This window comes from Oncorhynchus clarkii, chromosome 17, assembly GCF_045791955.1.
Source record: "Oncorhynchus clarkii lewisi isolate Uvic-CL-2024 chromosome 17, UVic_Ocla_1.0, whole genome shotgun sequence".
NCBI classification, from domain to species: domain Eukaryota; kingdom Metazoa; phylum Chordata; class Actinopteri; order Salmoniformes; family Salmonidae; genus Oncorhynchus; species Oncorhynchus clarkii.
The window spans coordinates 4,066,678-4,082,011 of NC_092163.1; the positions used below are offsets into that span (position 1 = coordinate 4,066,678).

The 15,334-nt window shown below is 46.7% G+C and overlaps 1 protein-coding gene across 1 annotated transcript in view; it reads left to right on the top strand.

Annotated features, from left to right (window-relative positions):
- LOC139370127 (guanine nucleotide-binding protein subunit alpha-12-like) overlaps positions 1-14,986 on the top strand; it is a 36,700-nt gene extending 21,714 nt beyond the window's left edge. The window contains exons 3-7 of the mRNA XM_071109451.1: positions 6,326-6,376; positions 8,958-9,158; positions 9,352-9,558; positions 10,293-14,724; positions 14,862-14,986. Coding sequence (XP_070965552.1) covers positions 6,326-6,376; positions 8,958-9,158; positions 9,352-9,558; positions 10,293-10,454 — 621 coding nt within the window. The 3' untranslated portion in view covers positions 10,455-14,724; positions 14,862-14,986. The remainder of the gene's footprint in view (positions 1-6,325; positions 6,377-8,957; positions 9,159-9,351; positions 9,559-10,292; positions 14,725-14,861) is intronic.
- The last annotated feature ends 348 nt before the right edge of the window (positions 14,987-15,334 follow it).

Here is a 15,334-nt window from a genome sequence, read left to right on the forward strand (position 1 = left end):
GCAACGTCGAATCCAAAAGCTCTCAAAACAACCACCGGGTTCCCATTGCAACCAGGAGAGAGAGAGAGAGAGAGAGAGAGAGAGAGAGAGAGAGAGAGAGAGAGAGAGAGAGAGAGAGAGAGAGAGAGAGAGAGAGAGAGAGAGAGAGAGAGAGAGAGAGAGAGAGAGAGAGAGAGAGAGAGAGAGAGAGAGAGAGAGAGAGAGAGAGAGAGAGAGAGAGAGAGAGAGAGAGAGAGAGAGAGAGAGAGTGAGAGGGAGGGCCCAAACAGTCTATTCAGACCTCGTCTAGTAGTAAAGCCTCTAATCTGACCAACACAAACTGTGAATGGAGTTCCATTCCAGCTGCCTTACTCACTCACACCACAACTACACCAGTTCTATCCATTGATTGGTTTAACCCACCAGAAACCTGTTTTGATTGGTCAGCTGTAATGTGACAGGCTTTAGTCATTGGTTTTTCCTCAGTTCCCCCCAATGTTACATGTTTTATTAACTTGGTTCATAAATTATATACAAAAAAAACATGCCATCTCTCTATCTCTCATTGCCTCTCTCTCCCCCTCCCTCCCTCTCTCCCCCTCCCCCTCTCTTCCTGAAATAGAGAGGAAACCTCAGTCCATCTGCTTACTCAGTCTTTAAAACCCTCTGTCAGCATTTTCACCGTTGACTAATAAAGTTATTTTAGTTTTGAAATGGTAACTTCAGAGAAAAAAATACTATTTTGTCTCTTTCTCTCTCTCCCCATCTCTCTCTCTCTCTCTCTCTCTCTCTCTCCCTCTCTCTCACTCTCTCTCTCTCTCTGTATCAGTAGTGATGCGTACTGCTATTTGTCACACCACTGTAGGTCTAGTCAGCAGCATGTGTGTGTGGTATGGGTGTAGGTCGCCTCGTCGCGAACCAGGCTTCCCTAAAATGGGAAGTGTGGGGATGTTCCATGGCAGAAATCAGGAAGGAACCCGGTGCCTTGCTTGGGAGGAGCTCATCAGATTTATGCCCAAAAAATATCAACAAAACAACCACTGGTTACAAAACATTTTATAACATTTTGTCCAGATGAGCTAAAGCTGTCAAGCTGCAGTAAGAAGGAAGAAATGATATACAACACTGGCCATATCAATATTTATATTTTGACGTTTCTAACGTGATATTTGGCTGTAAAGGCTAGCATGCGGGACAAGTCGCTACGATTTTTTTGGGGAGAAAAGTCAGCTAACCTCGTGAGCTACCTAGGTATAACTAACTAGCTAGCTACTAGCTACTATAACTAACTAGCTAGATACTATAACTAACTAGCTAGCTATGATCTACTATAACTAACTAGCTAGTTCAATGTCTCTCAGGATTATAAAGCCAAACCAAAAAGATAATAACAACAGCATATTATTGACCTAAATGGATAGCTGTGTTAGCCCAGTCGCTAGCTTATACAGGCTCGGTGACACATAGAGCAACCATGTCTATGGGAACTACTGCAGTCATTTTGTTAGCAACATTGCTAAAAATGAACGAAATAACATAAAAATGCTACCTGTAATGCTTATCTCCTGTAGCCTAACTGTCGTCTCCTTACTGTCATAATTGTACCTAAATTACAAGGGTTGGATTTGAACTAAACAATTTTAAACAATATGTCAGCACTTCAATGTGCAGAAATCGCTCCGCCATTTCCTGGTTGTTAAAACTCTTAATAGTTTTCCTAATTTCAGTTTTTATGTGACCAAAAACAAGCAACTATAATGTAGACCAGGAAGCATAGAAATAGAGCACATAGGACAAATCTACTGCTTATTAGACTTCCTTTTCATGAGAAATGACAGATCTATAACTTACATTTCTATCTGAATTTGGTCTGGTCACTGATCTACTGGCTGAGCAGACTTCTATTCCAGAGGTGGCCAACCCTGCTCCACTGATCTACTGGCTGAGTAGACTTCTATTCCAGAGGTGGCCAACCCTGCTCCACTGATCTACTGGCTGAGTAGACTTCTATTCCAGAGATGGCCAACCCTGCTCCACTGATCTACTGTCTGAGTAGACTTCTATTCCAGAGGTGGCCAACCCTGCTCCACTGATCTACTGGCTGAGTAGACTTACAGTGCCTTGCGAAAGTATTCGGCCCCCTTGAACTTTGCGACCTTTTGCCACATTTCAGGCTTCAAACATAAAGATATAAAACTGTATTTTTTTGTGAATCAACAACAAGTGGGACACAATCATGAAGTGGAACGACATTTATTGGATATTTCAAACTTTTTTAACAAATCAAAAACTGAAAAATTGGGCGTGCAAAATTATTAACTCTTTAGATGTGATGATGAGTTGGTAATCGGGTGTGTTATTGCTGGGCTGGAACAGAACCCTGCACAGCCAGCAGCTCCCGTTGTAACCAGGTTAATACACTGTGTGGGATGTTTAACTGTATAACTGTATACAGCATTCTGTTAAACATAGGTGGGCCAACACATATAACCCAGGGCACATAAGATATACCCTTCGTCTCTTGGGACGTTCATCGGGACCTCTCTCTTCATCTGCCAACGGGCTTTCTTTCACAGCATTCCATAGCCGAGGACAGATTACATCACAAAGAAACAGGCTTCATTATACTCCAATGAGACGGCACTGAATAGTATGTTGCCATTATCTCTCTGTCCTCGTAGTTTAACCCTCTAGGGTCTGGAGAATCTGTTCATAATGACCTGTCCAGTGGCCTACCATTCTCCCGTTACTGACAGCTGAAGCGGCAATGTCACCCTCTTTCCATGGCCGTTATCTAGAAAATACATTTGGAGACTATTTTTAATTTTACAATGATTACATCAAGATAGCTAGCCAATAGGAAGTTAGCTAGCTGATTACATTTAATTCACTTAGCTAAACAGTGTGTAAAGTTAGCTAGCTCGCTAGTTAGCGGCTCAGTGGAGTAAGCCTACGAAGTGGCCTACTGTAGCTAGCTAGCTAGTTAGCAGCTCAGTGGAGTCTACAAAGATGCCTACTGTAGCCAGCTAGATAGTTAGCAGCTCAGTGGAGTTAGCCTACAAAGTGACCTACTGTAGCTAGCTAGTTAGCAGCTCAGTGGAGTCTACAAAGTGGCCTACTGTAGCCAGCTAGCTAGATAGCAGCTCAGTGTAGTTAGCCTATAAAGTGGCCTACTGTAGCCAGCTAGCTGGTTAGCAGCTCAGTGGAGTTAGCCTATAAAGTGGCCTACTGTAGCTAGCTAGCTAGTTAGCAGATTAGTGGAGTCTACAAAGATGCCTACTGTAGCCAGCTAGCTAGTTAGCAGATCAGTGGAGTCTACAAAGATGCCTACTGTAGCTAGCTAGCTAGTTAGCAGATTAGTGGAGTCTACAAAGTTGTCTACTGTAGCCAGCTCGCTAGTTAGCAGCTCAGTGGAGTTAGCCTACAAAGTGGCCTACTGAAGCTTGCTAGTTAGCAGCTCAGTGGTCTACAAAGATGCCTACTGTAGCCAGCTAGCTAGTTAGCAGCTCAGTGGAGTTAGCCTATAAAGTGGCCTACTGTAGCCAGCTAGCTAGTTAGCATCTCAGTGGAGTCTACATAGAGGCCTACTGTAGCCAGATAGCTAATTAATAATACACAGTTTAAAGTGTTTTTTTAATGTATTTAATTACTTGAATATGTTCTCCCACTGCTTCTGTTTTATGGGTCCTTAGAAACTAAATAATGGGCCATTTTCAAGATATTTTCAGTGGTAGCAAAGCGGCCGTGTGGACAGGACACACCAGAGCAGTTTAGAACGTGACCTTTGACTTTTTACCAACGGAATTCACTTTCAATAAAATATCAATTGCAGACTTGTCAGCAACTTGAAAAACTAGCAACAACACCAACTACCGGAACGGTAGTCAGGTGATTCACACAGCACCCAGCAGCCGTTCTACAGGGGAGGGGGGGGGGGGGGCTAGAAATGTAACATATAATCAAAATATGTTCGGTGTGTTTTTGCACCAAATCTAAATTCTCCAGACGGTGGTATGGCAACGTGAGACTAGAGTGTAGTGTAGTGAGTATGTGTCTGTCTGCCTGTGTATGTAGTCTGTGTTAATCTCCTCAACGCTGGGAATTCCCCCTCTCCTCCACTCCTGGCCCCTCCCCTCTTACGTTGGCGGACTTTGTTTCCTGTGGCGGTGACATCACAGGTCAGCCTTTGGGTCATGGGGGTTGCGTTTCCTGTTTGGCACGGCAACATAACGGTTCACGGCCGTTCGTCCAATGGGGTCCGTTTTAGAACACGACTCTGTGACAAATTATTATTCATTTATAAGACAAGTTGGAATCTCATATGGAGAAGACAAATTGACATTTACAATAAGACCAGACCAGAGCCCATCAACTAAATGAAAGACGGATTGAAAGAAGAACAGTGGAAAGAGGAATAGTTTTGGAAAGAGGAATAGTTTTGGAAAGAGGAATAGTTTTGGAAAGAGGCATAGTTTTAAATTAGAGGAATAGTTTTGGAAAGAGGAATAGTTTTGGAAAGAGGAATAGTTTTGGAAAGAGGAATAGTTTTGGAAAGAGGAATAGTTTTGGAAAGAGGCATAGTTTTGAAAAGAGGAATAGTTTTGGAAAGAGGAATAGTTTTAAATTAGAGGAATAGTTTTGAAAATAGGAATAGTTTTGGAAAGAGGAATAGTTTTGGAACGAGGGCTAGTTTTCTGTGTGTGGGGAAGGGAGGGGAAAGGGGGGGTTGCTGTCTCTCTGTCTGGTTAATCCCTCTCTCTGTTTTCACACACACAGCTGTTTCCTGGGGTGGTGGATGTGAGCGAGGTTGTAATGTACCAGACTGAACTATCATACTAAATAACGTTAAACATCCTGTTTGGCTCAGTCGGTGTGGTGCATGTAAGACCAAAGGTCGTGGGTTTGATACAGCCTGGGGACACCTATTCATAAAATAGACCAATGACTTTGGATAAAAGTGTCTGCTGAACGCATTAATACGCTGATCCTGGGTCTGTTTTAGTGTTGTTCCCTTCAGAGGCATTGGGAGATTGCTTCATAGAGCCCCTGGAACGCATGAATAAGCTGATCCTGGGTCTGTTTTAGTGTTGTTCCCTTCAGAGGCATTGGGAGATTGCTTCATAGAGCCCCTGGAACGCATTAAGAAGCTGATCCTGGGTCTGTTTAGGTGTTGTTCCCTTCAGAGATATTGGGAGATTGCTTCATAGAGCCCCTGGAACGCATTAAGAAGCTGATCCTGGGTCTGTTTAGGTGTTGTTCCCTTCAGAGGCATTGGGAGATTGCTTCATAGAGCCCCTGGAACGCGTTCAGAAGCTGATCCTGGGTCTGTTTAGTGTTGTTCCCTTCAGAGGCATTGGGAGATTGCTTCATAGAGCCCCTGGAACGCATTAAGAAGCTGATCCTGGGTCTGTTTAGTGTTGTTCCCCTCTTAGAGGCAGAACACAGGGTCAACACACTTTTATCAGAAAACATTGCTCTCTTTCTTACTCCCTCTTTCTCCCTTTCTCTCCCCCTCTGTCCCTCCCTCTCTCTCTCTCTCCCCCTCTGTCCCTCTCTCTCTCTCTCTCTCTCTCCCCCTCTGTCCCTCCCTCTCTCTCTCTCTACCTCTCTCTCTCTCCCCCTCTGTCCCTCTCTCTCTCTCTCTCTCCCCCTCTGTCCCTCTCTCTCTCTCTCTCTCCCCCTCTGTCCCTCTCTCTCTCTCTCTCTCCCCCTCTGTCCCTCTCTCTCTCTCTCTCTCCCCCTCTGTCCCTCTCTCTCTCTCTCTCTCCCCCTCTGTCCCTCCCTCCCTTCTCTCTCTTTCTGTCCCTCCCTCCCTCCCTCTTTCTCCCTTCTCTCTATCTGTGTCAGGGTTGAGTTTAATGATCAGTTTTGTTTGTTTGAACATTGTAGAGCATTCTAGAAGTCTCGGTGTCAACGTCGTTTCCCACTGGAAACACACTGGTTGAATCAACGTCGTTTCCCACTGGACACACACTGGTTGAATCAACGTCGTTTCCCACTGGACACACACTGGTTGAATCAACGTCGTTTCCCACTGGACACACACTGGTTGAATCAACGTCGTTTCCCACTGGACACACACTGGTTGAATCAACGTCGTTTCCCACTGGACACACACTGGTTGAATCAACGTCGCTTTCACGTCATTTCAATGAAATTACATTGAACCAACGTGGAATAGACGTTGAATTGACGTCTTTGCTCAGTGGGAAGAGTGTGTGGTTGAATTATATAGCAAATACTTTCAAAAACTTGAGCTTTCAGCATGTCGTCGTGTCCAATGGAAACAATGGAATAAAACGTTTAATTAAGTCAAAACGACTGTGTTGTCTCTTCCTGTTCACAGAGTGAGTCGGTGAAATACTTCCTGGATAACCTGGACCGGATTGGCCAGCCGGTGAGTGGGCGGAGCTTCTTTACCTTTAACCTTTGATGTCAGAACCTCTGGCCACACCCCCCATCTGATAGTATTACTGACTATGTAATTACATTATTGTTGAATACTGTTGTTGTACATAAATACTGTTCATAAATGACAAACAAAAACAATCAAAGAGCATGATAATATTACTGTTCTCCTCCTCTCTCTCCTCTCTCCTCCATCCTTCCATCCCTCTCTCCTCCATCCTTCCATCCCTCTCTCCTCCATCCTTCCATCCCTCTCTCCTCCATCCTTCCATCCCTCTCTCCTCCATCCTTCCATCCCTCTCTTCTCTCCTCCATCCTTCCATCCCTCTCTCCTCCATCCTTCCATCCCTCTCTCCTCCATCCTTCCATCCCTCTCTCCTCCTCTCTCCTCCATCCTTCCATCCCTCTCTCCTCCTCTCTCCTCCATCCTTCCATCCCTCTCTCCTCCTCTCCTCCATCCTTCCATCCCTCTCTCCTCCTCTCCTCCATCCTTCTATCCCTCTCTCCTCCTCTCTCCTCCATCCTTCCATCCCTCTCTCCTCCTCTCTCCTCCTCTCTCCTCCATCCCTCTCTCCTCCTCTCACCTCCATCCTTCCATCCCTCTCTCCTCCTCTCTCCTCCATCCTTCCATCCCTCTCTCCTCCATCCTTCCATCCCTCTCTCCTCCTCTCTCCTCCATCCTTCCATCCCTCTCTCCTCCTCTCTCCTCCATCCTTCCATCCCTCTCTCCTCCTCTCCTCCATCCTTCCATCCCTCTCTCCTCCTCTCCTCCATCCTTCTATCCCTCTCTCCTCCTCTCTCCTCCATCCTTCCATCCCTCTCTCCTCCTCTCTCCTCCTCTCTCCTCCATCCCTCTCTCCTCCTCTCACCTCCATCCTTCCATCCCTCTCTCCTCCTCTCTCCTCCATCCTTCCATCCCTCTCTCCTCCATCCTTCCATCCCTCTCTCCTCCATCCTTCCATCCCTCTCTCCTCCATCCTTCCATCCCTCTCTCCTCCATCCTTCCATCCCTCTCTTCTCTCCTCCATCCTTCCATCCCTCTCTCCTCCATCCTTCCATCCCTCTCTCCTCCATCCTTCCATCCCTCTCTCCTCCTCTCTCCTCCATCCTTCCATCCCTCTCTCCTCCTCTCTCCTCCATCCTTCCATCCCTCTCTCCTCCTCTCCTCCATCCTTCCATCCCTCTCTCCTCCTCTCCTCCATCCTTCTATCCCTCTCTCCTCCTCTCTCCTCCATCCTTCCATCCCTCTCTCCTCCTCTCTCCTCCTCTCTCCTCCATCCCTCTCTCCTCCTCTCACCTCCATCCTTCCATCCTTCTCTCCTCCTCTCTCCTCCATCCTTCCATCCCTCTCTCCTCTCTCCTCCATCCTTCCATCCCTCTCTCCTCCTCTCCTCCATCCTTCCATCCCTCTCTCCTCCTCTCTCCTCCATCCTTCCATCCCTCTCTCCTCTCTCCTCCATCCTTCCATCCCTCTCTCCTCCTCTCCTCCATCCTTCCATCCCTCTCTCCTCTCCTCCATCCTTCCATCCCTCTCTCCTCCTCTCTCCTCCATCCTTCCATCCCTCTCTCCTCCTCTCCTCCATCCTTCCATCCCTCTCTCCTCCTCTCCTCCATCCTTCCATCCCTCTCTCCTCCTCTCTCCTCCATCCTTCCATCCCTCTCTCCTCCTCTCTCCTCCATCCTTCCATCCCTCTCTCCTCCATCCTTCCATCCCTCTCTCCTCCTCTCTCCTCCATCCTTCCATCCCTCTCTCTCCTCTCTCTCCTCTCTCCACCATCCTTCCATCCCTCTCTCCTCCTCTCTCCTCCATCCTTCCATCCCTCTCTCCTCCTCTCTCCTCCATCCTTCCATCCCTCTCTCCTCCTCTCTCCTCCATCCTTCCATCCCTCTCTCCTCCATCCTTCCATCCCTCTCTCCTCCTCTCTCCTCCATCCTTCTATTCCTCTCTCCTCCTCTCTCCTGCATCATTCCATCCCTCTCTCATCCATCCTTCCATCCCTCTCTCCTCCTCTCTCCTCCATCCTTCCATCCCTCTCTCCTCCATCCTTCCATCCCTCTCTCCTCCTCTCTCCTACATCCTTCCATCCATCTCTCCTCCTCTCCTCCATCCTTCCATCCCTCTCTCCTCATCTCTCCTCCATCCTTCCATCCCTCTCTCCTCCATCCATCCCTCTCTCTCTTCTCTCGTCCATCCTTCCATCCCTCTCTCCTCCTCTCTCTTCCATCCTTCCATCCCTCTCTCCTCCATCCTTCCATCCCTCTCTCCTCCTCTCTACCCCTCCCCTCTCTCCTCCATCCTTCCATCCCTCTCTCCTCCTCTCTACCCCTCCCCTCTCTCCTCCATCCTTCCATCCCTCTCTCATCCTCTCTACCCCTCCCCTCTCTCCTCCATCCTTCCATCCCTCTCTCCTCCTCTACTCCTCCCCTCTCTCCTCCATCCTTCCCTCCCTCTCTCCTCCTCTCTGCTCCTCTCTACTCCTCCCCTCTCTCCTCCATCCTTCCCTCTCTCCTCCTCTCTGCTCCTCTCTACTCCTCCCCTCTCTCCTCCATCCTTCCATCACTCTCTCCAGAACTATATCCCTAGTCGGCAGGACATTCTGTTTGCACGGAAGGCGACTAAAGGAATCGTAGAACACGACTTTATCATAAAGAAGATTCCGTTTAAGATGGTTGATGTGGGGGGTCAGAGGTCACAGAGACAGAAATGGTTTCAGTGCTTCGACGGAATCACATCTATACTGTTCATGGTGTCATCATCCGAGTACGACCAGGTAGGCTACAGACAGACAGACAGACAGACAGACAGACATACGTACGTACGTACGTACGTACGACCAGGTACACCCAACCACCAGACCTGAGTATATGAGGTGCGGATGTAGCTGGAAGGTTTTGGGGGTGAAATCACATCTTCAGTTTTAGAGTCAACCGGAAGGGAGACATTTCTCACCTCCTCTCCCATAGGTTCTGATGGAGGACCGGAGGACCAATCGGCTGGTAGAGAGCATGAACATCTTTGAGACGATCGTGAACAACAAGCTCTTCCTCAACGTGTCCATCATCCTCTTCCTCAACAAGACTGACCTGCTGGTGGAGAAGCTAGGCCAGTCTGACATCACTAAAAACTTCCCAGAATACAGGGGAGACCCTCGCAGGCTGGAGGATGTACAGGTAGGATTTAACACACAGGACCTACAGGTAGGATCTAACACACAGGACCTACAGGTAGGATATAACACACAGGGTCTACAGGTAGGATCTAACACACAGGACCTACAGGTAAGATCTAACACACAGGACCTACAGGTAGGATCTAACACACAGGGTCTACAGGTAGGATCTAACACACAGGACCTACAGGTAGGATGTAACACACAGGACCTATAGGTAGGATCTAACACACAGGACCTACAGGTAGGATCTAACACACAGGACCTACAGGTAGGATCTAACACACAGGACCTACAGGTAGGATCTAACACACAGGACCTACAGGTAGGATCTAACACACAGGACCTACAGGTAGGATCTAACACACAGGACCTACAGGTAGAATCTAACACACAGGACCTACAGGTAGATTCTAACACACTGGACCTACAGGTAACACATACCTGACCAGGTAAACACACCTGACCAGGTACACAAACACACCTGCCCAGGTAAACACACAAACACACCTGCCCAGGTAAACACACAAACACACCTGCCCAAGTAAACACACAAACACACCTGACCAGGTACACAAACACATGTGACCAGGTACACACACAAACACACCTGACCAGGTACACACACACACACCTGACCAGGTACACACACAAACACACCTGACCAGGTACACACAATCACACCTGACCAGGTAAACACACAAACTCTCAAACCTCTTCTCTCTCTCTCTGCAGGCGTTCCTGGTGCAGTCGTTCAGTCGTAAGCGGCGTAACCGTGGGAAACCTCTGTTTCATCACTTTACCACGGCGATCGACACGGAGAACATCCGCTTTGTGTTCCACGCTGTTAAAGACACCATACTGCAAGAGAACCTCAAAGACATAATGCTGCAGTGATGCACACATTATATACACACACACATTATATACACACACACACATTATATACACACACATTATATACACACACACACACATTATACACACACACACACACACATTATATACACACACACACACACATTATATACACACACACACACACATTATATACACACACACACACACACATTATATACACACACACACACACACATTATATACACACACACACACACACATTATACACACACACACACACACATTATATACACACACACACACACATTATATACACACACACACACACATTATATACACACACACACACACACATTATATACACACACACACAACACATTATATACACACACACATTATATACACACACACACATTATATACACACACATTATATACACACACACACATTATATACACACACACATTATACACACACACACATTATATACACACACACACACATTATATACACACACACACATTATATACACACACACACATTATATACACACACACACACACACATTATATACACACACACATTATATACACACACACACATTATATACACACACACACACACACACACATTATATACACACACACACATTATATACACACACACACACACACATTATATACACACACACACACACACACACATTATATACACACACACACACATTATATACACACACACACACACATTATATACACACACACACACATTATATACACACACACACACACATTATATACACACACACACATTATATACACACACACATTATATACACACACACACATTATATACACACACACACATTATATACACACACACATTATATACACACACACATTATATACACACACACACATTATATACACACACACACATTATATACACACACACACATTATATACACACACACACATTATATACACACACACACACACACATTATATACACACACACACATTATATACACACACACACACACATTATATACACACACACACACATTATATACACACACACAGACACACATTATACACACACACAGAGACAAACATTATATACACACACATTATATACACACACACACACACATTATATACACACACACAGACACGCATTATATACACACACACAGACACACATTATATATACACACACACACACACATTATATACACACACACAGACACACATATACACACACACAGACACACATTATATACACACACACACACACATTATATACACACACACACATTATATACACACACACACACACACACATTATATACACACACACACACACACATTATATGCACACACACACACACATTATATACACACACACACACACATTACATACACACACAGACACACACATTATATACACACACACATTATATACACACACACACATAGATTCTAGACACACACGTTATACACATACATACACACACACACACACTAACATTATATATACACACATTATACAGGTATTATATAGAGCCCCCCCCCCCCCCCCTCCCCTGTGTTTGTAGATTATAGAACCACTAGAAGGGAGGATTTCCCCTTCTGAACAGCGGTCCATGGTGGATGGACCAGACCGGCTGCCATTTTGGTCTTCTGTGGACCCTTGATGGACTGGATGTTAGAGTCACCTGCTCCGGAAGTTCTGCAGTTGTTTGATGCCGTCGGCCATTTTACTTCGACTAGATGGAATTTGCCGCCATTTTGACAGTTCTTGTGGATTTTTAGAACTACATCCGTTCTAGAATTGATCTGTTCTAGAATTGATCTGTTCTAGAATGTATATTTCTATGACCTGAGTAACCACTGCACTGAGAAGCAGACAGACAGTCCTCCTGAACTCTGGACTCTGACCTGTGGAATAGTCAATAGGTCAATACAGGGTCAATATCTGTGGAACCCCGAGAGGTGAAAGGTCAAAGAGGCCTGACCTGTGACCCTGGGGATCGTAGTGGATTATGGGAACTGCAGTCTCAGGACGAGGAAGACTCTTAATGACATCACTGATATGATGACATTGTGGATGACATTATCACAGCAGGAGACCAATCATAGGACTGAGAACTCGTCTAACATCCTGCTTGTCTCCAACTTCTTACATCAGAGATAGACAGAGACACTAAATAGAGAATTAAGAGTTGGTAGAGAGAGAGAGACAGAGAGAGACAGAGAGAGAGAGAGACAGAGAGAGAGAGAGAGAGACAGAGAGAGACAGAGAGAGAGAGAGAGACAGAGAGAGAGAGAGACAGAGAGAGAGAGAGACATAGAGAGAGAGAGAGAGAGACTAAATAGAGGAGGAAGAGTTGGTAGAGAGAGAGAAAGAGAGACAGAGAGAGATAGACTAAATAGAGGAGGAAGAGTTGGTAGAGAGAGAGAAAGAGAGACAGAGAGAGAGATCAGTCCAGTCATATGTTATGTGATCATCATCGTGTTGCACAAGTGTTCCTCTTGGTGAACTTAAAGTGAGTTTGTCTCTCTCTCTCTCTACTCCCCTCCCCCTCTCCCTCCTCCTATCACATGTTGACGATATCAGTACATCATATTCAGGACAGAAACTCTTAATGTGAGTTTGTCTCTCTCTCTCTCTACTCCCCTCCCCCTCTCCCTCCTCCTATCACATGTTGACGATATCAGTACATCATATTCAGGACAGAAACTCTTAATGTGAGTTTGTCTCTCTCTCTCTCTACTCCCCTCCCCCTCTCCCTCCTCCTATCACATCTCTCTCTCTCTATTCTGTCGCTGTAACCACTGCCCCCTCTTCCTCTCCTTTCCTCCTTTCCTTCCCCCCGCCCACACAAAGGAGTGATTGTACCCCCCTCTCCTTCTCTGTTGTGGCTGGAAAGATGAATTAGTGACTGAGGGTAAAGGAACCCCCTACCCTTACACCAGAACATCTAGTCTAACTAGTCTAACTAGTTACCAACACTACCTTATAACCACTGTTCCTCTCTCTGCCTCCTCTCCAGACACTGTCCCTCTCTCTGCCTCCTCTTCTCCCTCTCCAGACACTGTTCCTCTCTCTGCCTCCTCTCCTCCCTCTCCAGACACTGTCCCTCTCTCTGCCTCCTCTCCAGACACTGTCCCTCTCTCTGCCTCCTCTCCTCCCTCTCCAGACACTGTCCCTCTCTCTGCCTCCTCTCCAGACACTGTCCCTCTCTCTGCCTCCTCTCCTCCCTCTCCAGACACTGTCCCTCTCTCTGCCTCCTCTCCTCCCTCTCCAGACACAGTCCCTCTCTCTGCCTCCTCTCCAGACACTGTCCCTCTCTCTGCCTCCTCTCCTCCCTCTCCAGACACTGTCCCTCTCTCTGCCTCCTCTCCAGACACTGTCCCTCTCTCTGCCTCCTCTCCTCCCTCTCCAGACACTGTCCCTCTCTCTGCCTCCTCTCCTCCCTCTCCAGACACTGTCCCTCTCTCTGCCTCCTCTCCTCCCTCTCCAGACACTGTCCCTCTCTCTGCCAACCTCTCCTCCCTCTCCAGACACTGTCCCTCTCTCTGCCTCCTCTCCTCCCTCTCCAGACACTATCCCTCTCTCTGCCTCCTCTCCTCCCTCTCCAGACACTGTCCCTCTCTCTGCCTCCTCTCCTCCCTCTCCAGACACTGTCCCTCTCTCTGCCTCCTCTCCTCCCTCTCCAGACACTGTCCCTATCTCTGCCTCCTCTCCTCCCTCTCCAGACACTGTCCCTCTCTCTGCCTCCTCTCCTCCCTCTCCAGACACTGTTCCTCTCTCTGCCTCCTCTCCTCCCTCTCCAGACACTGTTCCTTCTGTTTATGTGAGTGTGTATATAGCCTACTGTGTGTATCCGTTCTCTGTGAGTGTGTATATAGCCTACTGTGTGTATACGTTCTCTGTGAGTGTGTCTATAGCCTACTGTGTGTATTCGTTCTCTGTGAGTGTGTATGTAGCCTACTGTGTGTATTCGTTCTCTGTGAGTGTGTATATAGCCTACTGTGTGTATCCGTTCTCTGTGAGTATACTGTAAAACTGTGTCAAAACACACTACTACTATCACCACTAACCCCAACGTTACCCTGACGTTTGTACAGTTCCATTGTTGTATCTTCTCTAACTGTTGTTGTTGTTGTTGTTGTTGATTGCACTGGATGAAATCTCATATAGCGAAATTGATTGAAAAAAAAACAGATTGTTCTGGAATAACAGAAGAGAGGAGGTGTTGTTGTGGACATGTATTGGTTGGTCTGTGTTTGTTTTTCTACTGGCTAGCCTTGGTTCTGTTCTGATAAATACAACACTGTTTGTTTTTCTACTGGCTAGCCTTGGTTCTGTTCTGAGCTGTGTTTGTTTTTCTACTGGCTAGCCTTGGTTCTGTTCTGAGCTGTGTTTGTTTTTCTACAGGCTAGCCTTGGTTCTGTTCTGAGCTGTGTTTTTCTACTGGCTAGCCTTGGTTCTGTTCTGAGCTGTGTTTTTCTACAGGCTAGCCTTGGTTCTGTTCTGATAAATACAACACTGCAATTCGCTGACCCCACGCCTCACTGTCTCCTTATTGTGTGTTTGTACTGGGTTAGTGTGTGTGTGTGTGTGTGTGTGTGTGTGTGTGTTTCAAACACGGTCAAATGCTACAGCTTTCAGGTGAGTCACAGAGGTTTGGATATTTTCTTTATTGGTAAAATACACAAGAAGGGGCCTCCCGAGTGGGGCAGAGGTCTACAGGTGTCACCACAGACCTGGATTCGATCCCGGGATGTGTCGTAGCCGACCGGGAGAGCCATGAGGCGGTGCACAATTGGCCCAGCGTCGTCCTGTTTCGGGAAGGGTTTGTCCGGCCGGGTTTGTCCTTGTCACATTGCGCTCTAGCGATTCCTTGCCGG